This window comes from Sapajus apella, unplaced genomic scaffold (assembly GCF_009761245.1).
Source record: "Sapajus apella isolate SASKATOON/1434 unplaced genomic scaffold, GSC_monkey_1.0 scaffold8, whole genome shotgun sequence".
Lineage (NCBI taxonomy): Eukaryota > Metazoa > Chordata > Mammalia > Primates > Cebidae > Sapajus > Sapajus apella.
This window is the reverse complement of record NW_022436948.1, coordinates 46,126,508-46,145,131: the sequence shown is the minus strand read 5'-3', so window position 1 is coordinate 46,145,131 and position 18,624 is coordinate 46,126,508. Positions and strand designations below refer to the sequence as shown.

General features: G+C 38.5%; 1 protein-coding gene across 3 annotated transcripts in view; it reads right to left on the bottom strand.

Moving 5' to 3' along the window:
* Positions 1-18,624, bottom strand: part of EPHA6 (EPH receptor A6) — a 970,705-nt gene that overhangs the window by 33,404 nt on the left and 918,677 nt on the right. For all 3 annotated transcript variants that reach the window (XM_032277212.1, XM_032277213.1, XM_032277214.1), the window contains one exon: positions 385-534. In XM_032277212.1, the coding sequence (XP_032133103.1) occupies positions 385-534 (150 nt within the window). The remainder of the gene's footprint in view (positions 1-384; positions 535-18,624) is intronic.

The following is an 18,624-nucleotide window of genomic DNA, read 5'->3' as shown; positions in this document are numbered from 1 at the left end:
GTGATTAAGTCCTTAACATACTTGGACAATTTGAGATTGGGTCGGTGTGAGGTGTAGAGGTGTGTGTGGGTTGCTTAAGTTGTGTGAAAACTGGCGAAAAGAAATGAGATGTGGCAATAGTGTTTAGGGATTATTCACAGTTACATAGTCTTTGTTTTCACCTATGAGCATTCAGAATCACGTTAGAGGTGATTTCTATGGCCATTGTCACATAAACCAAATGCAGCTCAGAAAGGTTACGCAGCTTCTCAGGCTCGGCCACAGAGCAGGGGCAGCTCTCAGGAAGACAAAGGCCAATCTGAGTGAAGACAAAAGGCATATTTCCCCCGCAAGCTGATGTGTTTACATTCACAAAACGGCAGTTTAGCTACTGGTAGCACTTACATCTTGGTTAGACATTTCCCAGTAAGGCCTCTCTCCGTAGGACATGACCTCCCACATCACAATGCCATAGCTCCACGCATCGCTTGCCGAGGAGAATTTCCTGTAGGCGATGGCTTCTGGAGCTGTCCACCTTATGGGGATTTTTCCACCCTGGAAAACAAATTGGAGATTTCTTAGCTGGCTTACCATTGTATTACAAACAAAATGGAATTCCAACTAAATATTTTTTATTAGAAAGATCTAAACACTTCATAATAGCACTGGCATTTTAAATGAAAATCAAAAGAAAGCCAGAATAATGTTAAAATGTCAGAAATATTTTCCCATCATTATTCAGTGAAAATAGCTTTAAAGGGAAATAAGTCACACTTCAGAAACATTTTATTTCATTCATTAGAGAAATTTATTTTTACTTTAGATTCACCAATTAACCCCACTATAATGACATTTGAATAAAGTTCCAGATTATAGGACATTAAAACTAAATATCATTCAACACTCATTAAACATTGTATTGCATTTATAAATAATAATGAGAATAATCTCTAACTTAATTGAAGACAAGTGCTTCAATACAGAACCGAAATATTCTCTATCAATTTAATACTTATCAGAATTTTATTTCAGTTCCCTTTCTTTCCTTTACACCTGCTATGATTACATTTATTTTATATGAAAACATTCTTTAACAGTATACAAGAACACCCTGAAAGGATAGTCTTTCTTTCAAAAACTTTAATATAGTTTATATTTTTATTCTTTAATGTTCAACTTAACATTTTAACATATTAAAGGGATTAAATTGCATGAATTTAAAGGTTCAAGAATTAAAGTCTGCCATTGTGTTACTCTTAAATTTTATTAACATTTATTACCTTTTATCTCTTGAAACACTCTATAAATCCCTTTTTACTGTAATGACAGGAATAAAACAATTCATCCATTTGATTTACAATCTTTAAAATCCTTGCAGCTCCAAACTGCGCGCTGGGGCGGACGGAAGCAGCGCTGGCGCCACTAGGTGGCGGAAGAGAACAACTAGCAGCTCCCAGGCTGCGTCTTAAACCGCGCAGCCGGCTTAGGTTCACAGCAAAAACCGTTTCTGACAGTCAGAGCCCATCACAAAGGGATTGTTTCAACATTATCCATGTTCATGATCACATAATCTGATGACCCACTGTGTGCAAAGCCCGGTGCAAGTAGGGGTGGAAAGAAAGAAAAGTGTGTTCTTTGGCCCTTAAGGAATTTAGGTTACATATCTTTAAAGGTGAAACTATTAATTGAGTAATCTAAACATTACTTATTTAGTAATGTTTAGTAAACACTACTTACTCTGGAAAAAGAAAGGGATTCATTCAAAATGGGAACAATTTAGGTTTCACAAGGCAAATAAGAGCGCTACTGGAAACTTCATTTCAAAGACTAGTAGCACGGTTAGAAGGAACCTTGGGGGAACACCTTGAATCCAATCCCCTGATTTTACAGGTCAGCAAACTGAGACCAGGGCTTAGAAATTTAAAGGTTTAGAAATTTCTCACTATACAATTAGGCACCTTATGTATACTAATGCTGGCATATGATGTAAAGATGCAATGCTTCAGCACAGGGATAAAAGCTGTATAAAACTAACCTTCATGTTTTAACACAGAATATTCTATAACTACATATCAAACCACATAGGCCGATAGGAGGGAGCCCGAAGCCTGAAGTTTTCATGCATTGGGACATAGGTTAAAGGCGGCACCAAGTTAAGGCTAGGAAATTAAATTTACAAAGTTGGTGAGAGTAGCTTAAGAATGTTGGAGGGAGGGAGCTGCAAGGGGAGAAAATTCATTCTTGAACCCAAAGTAGGGTAGCCGCATAAAATAAGGGACTCATAAATTTGTATTTCAGAGAAATAACAAATAAGTTTTCACTGTAAGCATGTTCCACAAAGGAATTTTTTGGTATAAGCATATCCCAAATATTATATGAGACATGTTTATACTTAACAACTAATCATTGTTTATCTACAATTCAAATTTAACTGGGCACCCTATATTCTTGCTAAATCCATCTACCCTAATCCAAAGCACTAAAAAAATTCAGAAGTGAGAACACTGCAAATGATCCAACTGAACATAGAGCCATGTTCTAAAAAACTGGTGTGATCTTCACAAGGGGGTAAAGATATCTCTGCCTGTATTTGTGCACCAGTACTCTAGTATCCATGTTTTACTGTATGTTTGTGACTAAAGTGCCTCAGTCTTGTGGCTCTGCATACTGAAGCTATTTAAGTAAGATTCAGGCTTGTTTCGAATATGGAAGCCACATTTCCAGAGAATAAAGACCAAATTTGTCCATTTGACCCAAGAACATATAGAAGAGCAGCAGTTCCATCTGGCATTTCTCACGCTGGATCTTTCTTTGTTCCAGAAAAAAATACAGAAAAGTGTGAATTCCTAGCCTGCCTGGTTCTTCCTTTGCTGAATCTTTGTGGGTTCTATTAAGATAAATGTTCATTCACTCATTCACTTATAAATGATATTTCATATAAATGATTCACACATAAATTTATATTTCCAATAATTTGATATCACATGTAAATGACAACTTTATCACGTTTCTTCCTAAGATTTTTTTGGCCGGGCACGGTGGCTCAAGCCTGTAATCCCAGCACTGTGGGAGGCCGAGGCGGGTGGATCACGAGGTCGAGAGATCGAGACCATCCTGGTCAACATGGTGAAACCCCGTCTCTACTAAAAATACAAAAAATTAGCTGGGCATGGTGGCGAGTGCCTGTAATCCCAGCGACTCAGGAGACTGAGGCAGGAGAATTGCCTGAACCCAGGAGGCGGAGGTTGCGGTGAGCCGAGATCGCGCCATTGCACTCCAGCCTGGGTAACAAGAGCGAAACTCCGTCTCAAAAAAAAAAAAAAAAGATTTTTTTTCTTCAAGGGGAAGATATTACAGAATATTTGATTAATGGCATTGTTTGCTCCCTGTTATGAACTGAACTGTGTTCTCCTAAAATTCGTAAGTTGAAGCCCTAACCCCCACTGCAACTATATTTTGAGACTGGGTCTTTAAAGAGGTAATTAAGGTCAAATAAAGTCATAAGGGTATGACCCTCATCCAATATGACTGAGTCCTTTCCTTATAAGAGGATGAAATACATCCGTGGCATACAGGCACAGAAAAGGCCACTGAAGGCCATCCTCAAGAAGACAGCCATTGGTAAGCCAAGAGTGGAGCCTCAGGAGAAGCTGAAAGCCAACACCTTGATCTTGGACTTCCAGTCTCTAGAACTGTGAGAGATAAATTCCTGTTGTTTAAGCCACCCAGTCTGTGGTATTTTGTTATGGCAGCCCTAGCAGACTAATACACTACCACTATACATTTTTTATTTTTCAAAATACTTTGCTAAATAAACAACATTACGAAATGGACAGTGCATCTTTATTTCAAACTTTATTCCAACTGTTGTCTTTAAATGAAAAGTATGAGCTAGAATAAATCTTAAAATAAAACATGAAAAAATGGGACATAAGTTTTTTATAGGAAATACAATTCTAATTAACAAAATGCATAATAATATGAACCTGATGGTAGGCACAAACTGGAATAATTCTGAGCAAATATGGAATAGGGATAGCGAAGCAGTCACATCTTTTGTTCCAGTGGGAGGATATATACTGGATATAGTTGATATCCAAGGGCAAGAGGAGGCAGAAAGGAAGAAACCCTTAAGGCTACTGCATAGTCTTTATTCCCTGCATTAGAGGAAACACAGGAGCGCCTGGGCTTTTTCTTTTTCCTTTTTTAATTGAACGGATCAACTTAAGCTTTCGTGGCTTGATCTCATCTACGCATTTTTACCCATGATCTTGAATCATATACAGAGGTAATGCACTAAGGCACTTTTTTTCTCAAAGTGTTCACCACCAGATGTTTGCTTCAGGTTTCGGGAATGAACAAATAGTACTTTAGATTTGAAATCACAATTATTGGAACATTACATGTTGCTTTACCATATGTTTTGAGAGACAAAAAAGTTACCAAAGATGCTAATCAAAATGACTGAATGTAAGTCAAATGGCTTCTCATTTACTAATACTTCTCTTACAGAGCAAGCTTTATCACACAGGGCACAAAAGAGAAACAGGAAATCAGTAAACTGAAGGGTACTGAAATGGTCATTAGTAAACCTTTTGTGTTCTTCCTGTTTTCCAAGTCATATTTAGAGAACGTTGTCAATAAGTAGGTAGGTAGTTGAAAAAGTGCTCATGGGGAACGAGGAGAACTGTGTATTTGTATATCTTTGTCTGCCCTATATCCCCAGAGTGGAATTGTATTATATGTGCATTTAATATCTGAGTATTAGAACAGAAGCCTCTAATCTTCAGAGGAGTGACTAATCAATTGAAATGTAGTAAGCTTACAGAGGTTTAATACTGGGAACAAATGAAAATATTCTCTAGAGAAGCAAGAACACTTAAAATGTCTCTCTCTGTTTCTCGTTTATTGGATTTCATGGTTATCTTGAAGGTAAAGGGTTTGAATAGACAAGAATCTGCCTGCAGACTTTTCTTATGTTCTCAATCTATCTCTATAGTGCTCAAACTTTAATAAGGATATATTATGCAAAAGGATAATTTAAAACATTCTTAAGGGCAATTTTGACTAAAAAACATTTTTCTGTCTGAACTACAAATTGTAAGATGTCACTTCACTATAGTTCATTGTGTGACCTTGGGCGAGGTTTAATCCTTGGAGTCTTAGCTTTCAGATCTGCAAAATGAAGGGATTTGAATTCATGACCATAAAATAGTAAGCCATAATGAGTTTTGATATTTGCCCACAATTTCTCAGCTCCCATTAAATTGTAAAGCTATAGGCCTTATGAGCTGGTACCAAGACCGTGTGAGCAGCAGACTGATGGCAGATGGAAAAGGAGGCAAGCACACTGCAGGTTACGTCCCTGGCCAATAATTGGTGGTTACAGTAATGATCATGAGAGGTAAGCAAGAGGCAAAGTAACTTAAATGCTTTAGGAAGGCAACAGCATGAATAGTATACATCGGAAAGGTATGAAACCTAGACATTGACTTTTTCTTCCTTTTTATTTTTAAACTCTAAATGGGTAACCATTGGTTATTTGGAAGTCTTATTATACGCAGTCTTACTGATGTCAGACGAAGAAGGAATTATTATGGTGCTTACTGGAGGGGTATTTTAAATTACTTTAATTTCTTGTTGGTGGGATTATGTGTGGCAGAGGTGGTCTTGTTTCACAAGCTTTGGTGGAGAGGTCAGCATACCGGGGCCTTCTGCCTTAATTCACCACGGTGTTCCAAAAAGTCACAGCAAGTCACAGAACAAGCTCATTCACTAGTTGTAACAGACAACCCTAACTAGGGGGATAGTACGCTTTCTCTTGAGAATCACTGATCTTGAGAAAGAAATCCATCTCCTGTGCATCTCTTCCTGGTTTGTATTCCCTAATCAACAAATTATTTTATAGTGTAAAACGGTATTATATTGTGCAGGTGTTTAAAACTAGGTGCCCAGCCCCTCTCAGAGAGTCATGCATATTCCTCCTTTATTGAGATTTACCAATCTAGGGAAACTTTGGGACTCTGGAAAGTTTTATCCTTTTCTGAAATATGGAGATAATATCTGTCTTTACTTGAAGAAAGATTGGGGGCTTATCGTGCAATGAATTTATTTGTAGTCACAATGGAGAAACTTCCCATATTTTGGTTTTTAGATAACATTTATTAAGCGGATTAAATGAGATGATATACACAAAACACCTCTTAGCTGCCAGCACCCAGTGGACACTCAGTAAATGTTATGTTTCTTTAATCATGTATCCAAAACTTGTCTTTTTTTGGACTGACTTGGCTTCCAGCCCAGATCAGCATCTCAATTCCTTCATGTGGAGTCACTGAACTAACCCCTATCACGCCCAGGCTCAGGGATGGTCTTCTCAAAAACAGCTTTTAGGAGTCAGAGGTGCAAAGTCAAAACTGCTGATGGAAAGGCGCTGATACGTTTCCAGTAATTCAGACCTTGTCTTGCCCAGTTCAAGGAAGTCTGTTTGGTACCATGCTTCAAGTCCTGCCATTGCCCTGCCAGTGCCCTTCCAAGACTGGAGACATATCTTATTCATCTTAATATTTCACAGGCAGAATTCTGTCATCACATAACATCATTTATGGTTGAATGCTGGCATGCCAGACTTCTGTCTGCAGCTTGACCTGCCTGATAAGGATCGTGTCTGGATTGCTTATTGCTTTTCCTGTGTGTTTCTATTCCTTTCTGAGGTCATGACACACTGGGTTAGCTATGAAACGTCTGTCCTTGAAATATACATGTAGACACAGTCACATATGTACATACATGCATACAGGCACATGAGAGTGTGCATGTGTACACGATTTTGTATCAGTGTCTCAAGATTCACAGATGCCAGATTAAAAACACTCTTACTCTAAGCAAAAGAATCTTTTCTTGGCATATTTTAAAAATATTGGTTCTTAATAACCAATTTTTAGAAGATGATAAGCACTGCAGAAATCTATGGTAAACGGCATTGTTTTAGGTAACAAACATATGAAACTAACCTTTTAAAAAGTCTTATATAAGACAAATACTTACTGACAGTTGTCCCTTGTTTTAGGCTTTCATTGTGTGTGCTGAGGGCCGTCATGAGGGTGTTCACTGAGGTCTCAGGGTTTTAGATTTTATGAACCCAGAGCTCACCAACTTTTGGGTGTTGGGTTGAAAACGGTCTGAAGTTAGGCTTTTCATGGCTAAGTCATTTTTGTTTTGCTTTGTTTTTAAACTGAATCTGAATGTCTTCAGACAGGGCGTGGGCTCTCTGGAGCGTCTGCTCCACCCTCTCACCAAATCTTTCATCAGACACACTTGACCCATTTCCATTATCTTCCTGGCCCTGTCGGTGTTGCTGCCCTGCGCCTCCCCCACCCTAACTCCCACCCTACTCTTCTTTCTGAATATGAAATACACAATTATCTACTTTTGAAATTTATTTTACTGTGTAGTTTTCATAGAGAATAGGGGCAGATGAGAAATGATTTCAAATAAGCGTGAATCGCTAAATCATCAGCTTTGTTTTTTACTTGCTAAAAAATTCTTAACTATGGAAAGACTCTTCTCCCTCTCGCCTCATTTGGAATGCTTAGAACTACACTACATTTTTATTCATTGTTTAAATGTATAAGCAGCTCAGCGAATGCTAATTTTTTGTTGTTTCTGTAATAAAACACTGCTTATCATGCTATTCAAACCCTGAAGAATTAGGATCCTGTACACCTGCCTCCTCCGAAATGGCTCCTGAAAATAATTCATTGTCATCTATTCCTCAGTACTCTCTTTCAGTGAGAACATAGGTGCTACATCATTAAGTGAGGAACACTATTGGGGCGATGTCTGTTAAACTGGATTTTCTATTTCATCTTATAAGGTAGATAATGTAGGACACAATGCTACTGTAGTGTGGGGGAATACATATGTACTTTATTATGAGGATTGCCATTGTATCTGAGTGTAGAAGACTTTAACACTACTGACAGTACACACAACTTTTTCAAAAAAACCTATCAAATATATTGTGTGGTGAAGACCTGGGGGATAGCTGATAATGTGTTAAAATGAGTTGAAAATGCGATTCCCACTCGCGTCTGGACAGTAGTCCTCTTCCCAAACAACTCTGTTGAGTTATTCTCTCCCTTTTTAAACCCAGCTCTACAGAAGGCTACTTCGCCTAGCTTACCCTCCCCACTGCATTTAAAATAATGTTTTTTAAAGTTTCTTATTTGTAGTATATATAGCAAAGATCTACGGAAATTAACACCAGAAGTAATGGGTTTTCTTTTTAAAAAATATACCACATAAATCATAAAGGGGAGTGAAAGATTAATTATTCCAGGCCATTGGCAATTGTTAATATTGAGATATTAATACATTCCATCTTTAATGAAAATATAACTCTTCCGATATATAACATCTGACAGTTTTACAAAGGATTTTTATCTCAGTGGCGTCGATTTGATGTATAACATTAGAGAGTGGGTACTTCGCTTTCTTATCAAGTTGCACTGGGAGAATAATACAAAGCAATGATTAATCCCGGTGGCATCTGTGATGATGGATTTTCTGTGTCAGCTTGGCTGGCCTGAGGGATGACCACACAGCTGCTAAAACATTATTTCCAGTGTGACTGTGGGAGTGTTTCTGGAGGAAAACATTAGCATTTGAATCAGTAGATTAAGTAAAGAAGCTGCCCTTGAGGACAGGCATCTTCCAATCTACTGCAGGCTATGACAGAACAAGAGGGTGGAGGAAGGTGAATTTGCTCTCTGTCTATGGAGGAGCTGAGACATCTGTCTCCCACTCTTGAACATCAGAGCTCCAGGTTCTTAGACCTTGGGACTTTGGGACCTATGCAAGTTCTCCCCTGCCCCTCTCCCCTTCTTAGGCCTTCGGCTTAAGACTGAATTATGTCATCAGCTTTCCTGGTTCTGCAGCTTGCAGATGGCATATCCTGGGACTTTTTAGCCTCCATAATCACATGAATGGATTCTCATAAAATGTTCCCTCATATCTCTCTCTCTATAGATTCTACTGGTTCTGTTTCTCTGGAGAATCCTGACTGTAGTTGTCCATTTTCTTGCTGCTGATAAAGACATACCCGAGAATGGGCAATTTACAAAACAAAGAGGTTTAATGGACTCACAGTTCCACATGGCTGCGGAGGCCTCACAATCATGGCGGAAGGCAAGGAGGAGCAGGTTTTGTCTTACATGGATGGCAGCAGGCAAAGAGAGAGAGAGCTTGTGAAAGGAAACTCCTGTTGTTAAAACCACCAGATCCTGTGAGACCCATTCACCACCACGAGAACAGCATGGGAAAACGGCTCCCATGATTCAACCACCTCCCACCATGCTCCTCCCACAACATGTGGGAATTCCAAATGAGATGCGGATGAGGACACAGCCAAACCATATCACTGACTGATATACCATCCATCTCTAGCCACGGTTGGATGATATTTATTTGAAGAAAAAATTTAGATCCTGTCATTAGGAAAATAAATTGCATAAAGTGAGGCATACCTATATTTATACTAGTATTATTTGCAAACTCTGCATAAAAACAAATATTCAAAAAGGATGGAGAACTTGTATAGCGCTCCAAAGTACACACAAGAGTGATTCTGATACATCCTGCGGTGCTTACTTTGGACAAGAGCATTCAATGTAGAGAGACAAAACAACTGCAGAGCTGAATCCTAGCTCTTTGGGCCACTTTCTCCTCTAATCCATTGTGTGATCGGGGGTCAGTTACAGATTTTTCTGTAAATAGAACTGGATTGTGATACCTTGTGATTCATAGGAAGGTCTAATATTCTATGATTTGTTAATGTATGTAATGTCCCAGTGAATTAAAACAGAGGGAACAACCTTCACTTCTGTCTAAGAAAACAGACAGAAAGGGTTAGTGCAGCGCTCAGTCACTTCCTGTGCCACTGTTATGCCCACAGGCAATTTACACATTAAGTTAGACCATTTCTCACAGATCCACAGTGCTCGGAACATATCTGAGCAGCAGGCCTTCTTTTGCAGCTATTGCATGTAGTGTTGTGATATATTGGTTTAGAATGGAACAGTGACCTTAAACTACCATTGTCAGAAAGGCTAGCTCTGACTATCATCAGAGGAGGAGAGAAAAGATGAAGAATGACATTTAGAGGCAGCCCGTTTGGGGTCAGCTACGAGACTGATGTACACTCAATAGCAGAGAGGGCACAGTCATCTGAGGGACTGAAGAACTTACTCTATGGGAAGGGTGGGGCTGAAGGGGTCACACCCAAAGGGGAAGAAGAACTTGAAAAAATGTCTGGAAGTACCTGGAGCTGGAAATACCAAAATATGTTTAGTACAAATAAATCTATTTTAAAAGTAGACTTTGGCTGAAAGAATAATTAAAATGCTCATATTTTCTGTATTAGTCTGTTTTTGCATTGCTATAAAATGCTACTCAGACTGGGTAATAAATAAACAAAAGAGGTTGAATTGACTCACAGTTCCACATGGCTGGAAAGGCCTCAGGAAACTTATGATCATAGAAGCTGAAGGGAAGCAAGGCATGTCTTACATGGTGGCAGAAGAGGGTGAGAGCGAGGGGGCATCTGCCAAATACTGTTAAACCATCATATTTCGTGAGGACTCACTATTACAGGAAGTGAAGCATGGGAAGTCTGCCCCCAAGATCCAGTCACTTCCCACCAGATCGCTTCCCTGACACATGGGGATTATAATTTGAGATGAAATTCATGTGGGGACACAGCCAAACCATATCAATCCATCCTGGCCCCTTCCAAATCTCATGTCCTTTTCACATGTCAAAACCAATCATGCCTTCCCAATAGTTACTCAAAATCTTAACTCATTCCAGCATTAACTCAAAAGTCCAATCCAAAGTCTCATCTGAGACAAGGCAAGTCCCTTCTACCTGTGAGCCTGTAGAATCAAAAACAAGCTAGTTACTTCCAAAATACAATGGAAGTACAAGCATTGGGTAAATATTCCAGTTTCAAATAGGATAAATTGGCCAAGACAAGGGGGCCAGAGACCCCATGCAAGTCTGAAACCCAAAAGAGCAGTCATTAAATCTTAAAGCTCTAAAATAATCTCTTTGACTCCATGTCTTACACACAGGTCAGGCTGATGCAAGAGTCACGCTCCCAAGGCCCTGTAGCTTTGCAGGGTAAGCCCCATTGGCTGTTTCACAGGCTGGCGTTGAGTGCCTGTGGCTTTTCCAGCGTAGGGTGCACGCTGTTGGTGGATCTATAATTTTGGAGTCTGGAGGACAGTGTCCCTCTTCTCACAGCTCTACTAGGCAGTGCCCCAGTGGGAACTCTGTATGGTGGCTCCAACCCCACATTTTCTCTCTACATTGCTCTAGTAGAGGTTCTCCATGAAGGCTCTGCTTCTGCAGTAGACTTCTGCCTGGACATCCAGGCATTTCCAAAAATCCTCTGAAATCTATGCAGACATTCCCAAAGCTCAATTCTTGTCTTCTGCATACCTGCAGGCCCAATACCACACGGAAGGCATCAAGGCCTGGGGCTTGCACCTTCTGAAGCAATGGCCTGAGCTGTATCTTGGCCTCTTTTAGCCATAACTGGAGCTGGCACAGTGGGGACGCAGGGCACCAAATCCTTAGGCTGCACAGAGCAGTGGGGCCCAGGACCCAGCCAGTGAAACCACTTTTTACTCCTAGGCCGCCAGGCCTCTGATGGGAAGAAGGGCCACGAAGATCTCCGAAATGCCTGGAGACATTTTCCCCACTGTCTTGGCGATCAACATTTGACTTCTCTTTACTTAAGCGGATTTCTGCAACTTGTAGCTTGAATTTCTCTCCAGAAAACGGGATTTTCTTTTCTACCACATGATTAGACTTCACATTTTCCAAACTTTTACACTCTGCTTCCCCTTTAAATATAAGTTCCAATTTCAGACCATCTCTTTGTGTACACATAGGACTGTATGTGTTCAGAAAAAGCCAGGTCACACTTGAATGCTTTGCTACTTTGAAATTTTCTCTGCCAGGTACCCTAAATCATCTCTCTCAGATTTAAAGTTTCACAGATCTCTAGGCAGGGCCAAAATGCCAGCAGTCTCTTTGCTAAAGCCTAGCAAGGACGACTTTTGCATCATTTCCCAATAAGTTCCTCATCTCCATCTGAGGCCACTTGAGCTTGGACTTCACTGTCCATATCACTATCAGCATTTTAGTCAAAACCATTCAACAAGTCTCTAGGAAGTTCCAAAGTTTCCCACATCTTCCTGTCCCCTTCTGAGCCCTCTAAAATGTTCCAACCTCTGCCCATTATTCAGTTCCAAAGTTGCTTTCACATTTTTAGTTTTCTTTATAGCAGTACCCCACTCTTGGCACTAATTTTCCGTATTGGTCAGTTTTCTCTCTGCCATAAAGAACTACCTCAGACTGCGTAAAAACAGAAGAGGTTTAATTGACTCACAGTTCCATATGGAGGAGGTGGCCTCAGGAAACTTATAATCATGGCAGAAGGAGAAGAGAAAGCAAGAGCCATCTTACATGGCAGCAGGAGAGAGAGGGAGGAACTGCAAAACATTTTAAAACCATCAGATATCATGCAAACTCACTGTAAGGAGAACAAGATGGGGGAAACTTCTCCCTTGATCCAATCACCTTCCACCAGGTCCCTCCCTCGACATGTGGGGATAAAAATTGGAGGTGGATTTGGATGGGAAAATATAGCCAAATCATATTATATTTTAAGTAGGTTTTAAAGCTGGGGTAAATTGATTAAAAATTGGAAGACAGTTTACTTATCCTCAGGTTCATAGTTGAGAAAATGTACACAAATCTTTATTCATTCCATTATTCCAACACAATATGCTGTATTCTCAACTTTTATCATTTCTAAAACCAATAAATCCTTCAGATCCTTACTGGTTTATGATCAAAGTGATCATTCCTATAACACTTACTGTCTGCCTCACTCACTTTGAACTTAGCATCGTATATCTTCTATGTACTGTTATTCGAATTTTTAAAAGGTGAATGTACTGTCGTCTCAGAAAGGTTATAAAAGTTTTGGAGGATCTTTTATTCTTCTCTTTACTAAATGCTACTTCACAGTATTTAGTATGGTGCTATGGTTATAATATAAATTTATTATTTGCTGAGAGGATGATTTGATGGGATGAATTAGGAAAATGATGTAAAATGAAAGGCACAGTCTCATAACTATACTATGTAAGTGGAAATCATATTTTTATTTATAGTTTCTTTTTAGTCCTTATTATGAATTTGGTTAATGATAAGGAAAAAACGACAGGGGTATCTCTCAGTCTAAATTTTCTATTGACAAAGGGTACCACTAGAGAGGCACTGAAGGTCACTGGTGGCATTCATTCATCATTCCCTTAGTCTTTCTTTGATCAAATGGTTTTTTTGATCTCACATGCCAGGTGCTAGAGTCACAAAGAAGACATGCTCCTTGTCCTCAGGGAGCTCATGTCACAGAGGAGAGACATTGATGTAAATAAATAATAGCAATACAGAGGGTAAGGGCGCTAACAAAAGTCTGTACCAGGTTCAATAGGCAGCAAAAAAAAAAAAAAAAAGGATGGATTAGCTCTTTGGGATGGCTATGGGAGGAAGCGGAAGGACTTCACAATAGAGGCAATCTTTTACAAAGAGCTGAAAAGAGAAGTAGGAATTTGACTAGTAAGACAGAAAGACTAGAGCATCCCTTCGGTGAAAACATCAAGTTCACAGAGAGAGGCACAGAGGGGAGACATAGCATCTCATGTCCAAGAAATTACAAGTTGTCTGAAATTGCTGCCACGAAGGGTCTAAGAAAAACTGATGATTGTAAAGTTGGAGACAGCAGCAATAACCATGTCAGTGAAGGTTTGGTTAGACAACTAGAATAGCAGGCAGTGAGATTTCACAATGTTACCATCACTAGAAATGCGTTCCTATGAAAGAGAATCTTACAATTTGGTTTGCATCTGTCACCTTTTTATGTGCAAAATTATACAAAATTTAGTTTCATTTCTTTTTTGTTTGTTATTGTCCTTTGTTGTGGCTTAAAGATCTGCATCCTGTGATCAAAAGTCGTGTAAATAAATTTTCTTTTCCTAAAATAAAAGAATGACAGAGATCCTAAATCTCTCTTTGACCTTTTGCACTAAATGTCTCTTAAAAAGAATAAAATCACTTTGAATCTGGCAGAATCAACTACAGTAAATGTGTGCAATCATGCATCATACCAAGCAGGTTGAAAGGTCTAATTTTACTTGCATAATATATTCACTGTTTTATAGCAGATTTTTCCAGTGAATACATTTTGGAAAAGCAATGCCTTTTAAAACATGCTTCCAGCTTGTTTTTGCTCAGGTTTAAGTATATCATTTGGGTTCTGAAGCCTTGTTCACTGTGGACAGCAGATGGCTCTTGGAGGACATCCCTGGAGCACTGAACAGCAAAGCATGACAGAATCTGGATGCACTTGGCTGCAAGTGGAAAGAGGGAGCAAACAATTTCTATCATCTTCAATGGTATCACAAGCCAGTGGCAAAGATGATTTAAAATAAAAGAGGGCTTATCGAATTGTGGAGTGAGGTCTTTTAAAAGATCAATCCAGATTTCTAAGAGCCGTTTCCATTTTTAACTTGAATGTCTACTAGCTTTTTCTTATTTTAATCTATATTCTTCTTGATCTGTTCTTTTTCTTTTGTTCTTTACTGTCCTGTTTTCTTTCACTCTGTTCTTGCTGCCAAATATTCAGTGTGTGTACAGATTATAAATTCTCTGAGTCAGAGACTTTGCTTGCTTGGTTCTTTGCTGTTTTCTCAGTGCTTAGAAATGAGGCTAAGCATAATAGGTGCTCAATTAATATTAGTTAAATGAATGTTAGAGATGTTTTGTGCAATCACAGCAGCGCTAATCATGTAATAGACAATACTAAATGATGGCATGAAATATGAGAGGCACCATGATAGTGGAAAGTCAGGGAAGCCTTACAAAGAAAATGAAGACTAGGCTGGAACCTTATAAAAGATGAATAGAGTTAGATGAATGAAAGAAGTGTGGGAGAGGAGGGGATAGGGGATGGGGAGGGAAGACTGGTCCAGGTAGGGAGGAGAACATAAGATTTGGAGATGCTGAGAGAAGTTGAGTTCAGCTGGAGAAAAGAAGTGAGATAAAGGAGGAGGAGAGATGAGGCTAGAGGAGTAAATAGGGGAGAGACCATGAAGAGCTTTCCAAGGCAGGAAAAACAATTGGACCCTGTTTTGTGGCCAAAAAACACTTGAAAGGCTTTAAGAAAGGGGATGATAAAATTTTGGTTTTTGTTTGGTTTTGTTATTTTTATTTTAGATCACTTTGGCTCCTCTGTGGATTGCTGATGGGGGAAGGGTAGACAGGAAAATCTTGCCACGTCTAAAAAGTTAGTAACATTACTTCATAATTCTCCAATAGTCCCACACGACACTACATTTTTATACATTAAATATGCCTATTTCAGTTATGATTTGATATTTTCCATGTTACAGATAAAAATGGGATGCCACTTAGTCTACTTCAAGTAATCTAAATAGAGAGTCAAAATTAGTCATGTAAAAGTTACAAGGATCATAATCAAAAAAATTTAGAAAATTATCTTTTTGAAGACCATCACATACTATACGAAGCAGCATTTACATACACTTTAAATTTGCCTATTAGGGAAAATACCCTGTATCAGTCAGGTTCTTCAGGGGAAGAGAACCGATAGGATATGGACAGATATATGAGGATATTCATTATGAGAAATGGCTCACATAATTATGGAGGCCAAGAAGTCCCATGATACGCCACCAGCAAGAGAGAAAACCAGGAAAGCTGATGGTATAATTCAGGCAGAGTCTGAATGCCTGAGAACCAGGAGCTCTGATGTCTGCGGAGGAAAAGATGGAAGTCCTAGCTCCAGAAGAGAAAGGGAATTCATCTTTCCTCTGCCTTTTTGTTCCATGGAAGGTCTCAATGGATTGGGTGATAACCGCCCATCATCCATGTTGATGAGGGCAGATCTTCTTTGCTGTCTGCTGATTCAGATGCTAATTTCTTCCTGAAATACCCTCACAGCACCCAGAAATAATGTTTTATCAGCTGTCTGGGCATCCCTTAGGCCAGTCAAGTTTACACATAAAATTAATCATCACATACTCTAAGGACCTGCTAATTAGACTGGAAAGATTTTTTATAGATATTTAAAATAATTAATGCCATATTTATAAAACAATCCACCCTTTCCCATTTAATTCATACATTTTATATAATTTAGTTTATATTTAAAAGTCTAGTGTAGGTAGTCATGAAGGGCAAGAAAGAAAAGTATTCAACCTTTGTTTTTGTTTTGTTTTTGTTCACTTTGCTTTCTTCCATAAGTGTGTGTACTGAGCATGAGAAAGAAAGAAATTTCACTCAGAAAGGTTGTTTTTTAGTTTTCTCAGTTACGAAATTCTATATGACCAATTTTTATTTTTTTCCCCCTGCAAACAGATTTGCTGAGGGCAAAGGACTTCACATGGGCTCAATGTTAAATGGACCCAAGGTCAAGTTGCTGAAGCAATTCAAGGAATCAAAAACAGCAGTTACTGTTGCCATGAGCTTCATCCATTATTGAGGCACAAACAAGATAATATCTGTGATTGTGCTTTTGATATAGCAGTTTTCATCTATATACTTCAGCCTGATTTTTGCATTTTGTTTTGTTTTCTAGTTCACTGGTGATTTTACAGCCAATGTTGGCCGTAAAGCTTTATATGATGGTAAGTTGCTATTTATTTAGTTCTGTTTGTCGTATTACTGGTCTAAGTAAACATCTTTTATAGCATTAAACTTGTTCTCATACCTTTCAGGTAAACAAAACTGAACTTTAAGCAGAGCCCGGAGAATTCAGGAAGAAAAAAAATATCTACTTGTAGAAAAATACCTGAGATGTTAAACACAATATGCTGTTTTTTTAAAAAATAACATCCTAATTTGCAGGAAAGCTCCAGCTTCTTTCATTTGCGGATAGCTATACCCATATTTTTCATTTGAAACATTTAGTCAGTCGTTTTCCATTAGTCTTGGGTAGACTTACTAGCAGTCCACAACCAGAACCATTTGGCCTAGTTTTGCATTATCGACAGGCTCTTCCCAAATGGCTTCTTTTAGGAATCTAGAGGAAGTCTCATGTCAGCGCTGTAGTGCATTAGCATGGCTGTCAGAAACGCTTCCCGAGGGCTGACTGCTTTCTGCCTGACTTCAGCTAGTGCTGTCAATCTATCTTTCTCATGAGCCCTAAAATGATCTCACCCTCCCTTCCCTGAGTATCTCTTAAAAAGAAAATATTAACTTGTATAATTTAAGGAAACAGAGACTTTTTACATTTAGTACAGTGGGAGCTCATGTTACTGATGTTAAAATGGGGGTACTAGCCTAACTCTGTTCAAACTAGGTTTCCTTATTTCTGGTTTTTGTTTGTTTGTTTTAAGAGAAAGTCCTAGACATTTTAATAGTTCATTCTGTTAAATGATGGAGTTTACAATCTAACCTGTAAAAAAAAATAAGTAAGTAAAAGTGATTTAATGAATCCATGGGTTGAAGCCAGAGTGACCTACATGCTCTCTCCTAAAACCACCAATGGTTACACTGCTATGATGATAATGAGAGAAACAGTGATTGACTTGCTGTACCATTATATAACAGAAAAATGCAAAATTTCATCGTCATTAGGCATTATAATAAGTACAATTATATTTAAAGTAAATGGAAAAAAATCCCTCTGTGCTACATTTATGTCAGAAGTCTTCGTTTTTAAGTTTTTGCAGAAGAAGCATCAGGGTTCTCAGAAAATTCAAAATTCCATATTTATAAATCCCTTTTCTAAATGCTTATCTATTTTGACCAGGTGCTTAGTTTCCAAAAAGTATTACGGAATTTAAACATTGCATCCATCCATAAAACTTTCTCATTTTGCCAAATGGGAACTTTCAATAAGTAAAATAAAGGTGCATTAGTATTTCCCTTATACCAAATCACTTCGGCATTAAAGGAGAAAAACGTTCTTTATTCTAACACATTGATCTTCACAAAAGTTGAAAGATAATAAAATATCTGATAAAAATGCATAGCTTTGACCCTCGAAATCCGTGTAAGTGAAAGGGGAGTGAATATTTCTGAATGCTAAAATTTGTACTACAATCATATTTTCTTGGCAGGCTGATGCAAAGAGCTTCATATGACAGGCAAGTTACACTAGCCTTGACAGTACAACTGGGTGAAAGATTCAGATCTGTTTTTATATTTAATGGGAGTGTAAGGGTCAGACTGTCAGAGCAGGATACTCTTGCCAGTTGTCAGGAAGGGTTACCTTCGAGAACACTTAAATGGAAATGTAGATACCTGATATTATTTTCAATTTGGCACTCAATTTTAAATTTGAGGAAATGGCTTCGTAACACTATACATTATTCCCATCAGCTGCGATTTAAGGAATTGATTGCATTATATTTGGGGGAGATATGGAAAGGAAGAAAGAAAGGATTACTGGTAAGTCCGAATGTCAAATAACAAGTATAAATTGTACTATAAAACAGTCAAGAAGGTAAGCATACATAATAAAAGACGGTAGGTATATTATTGTCA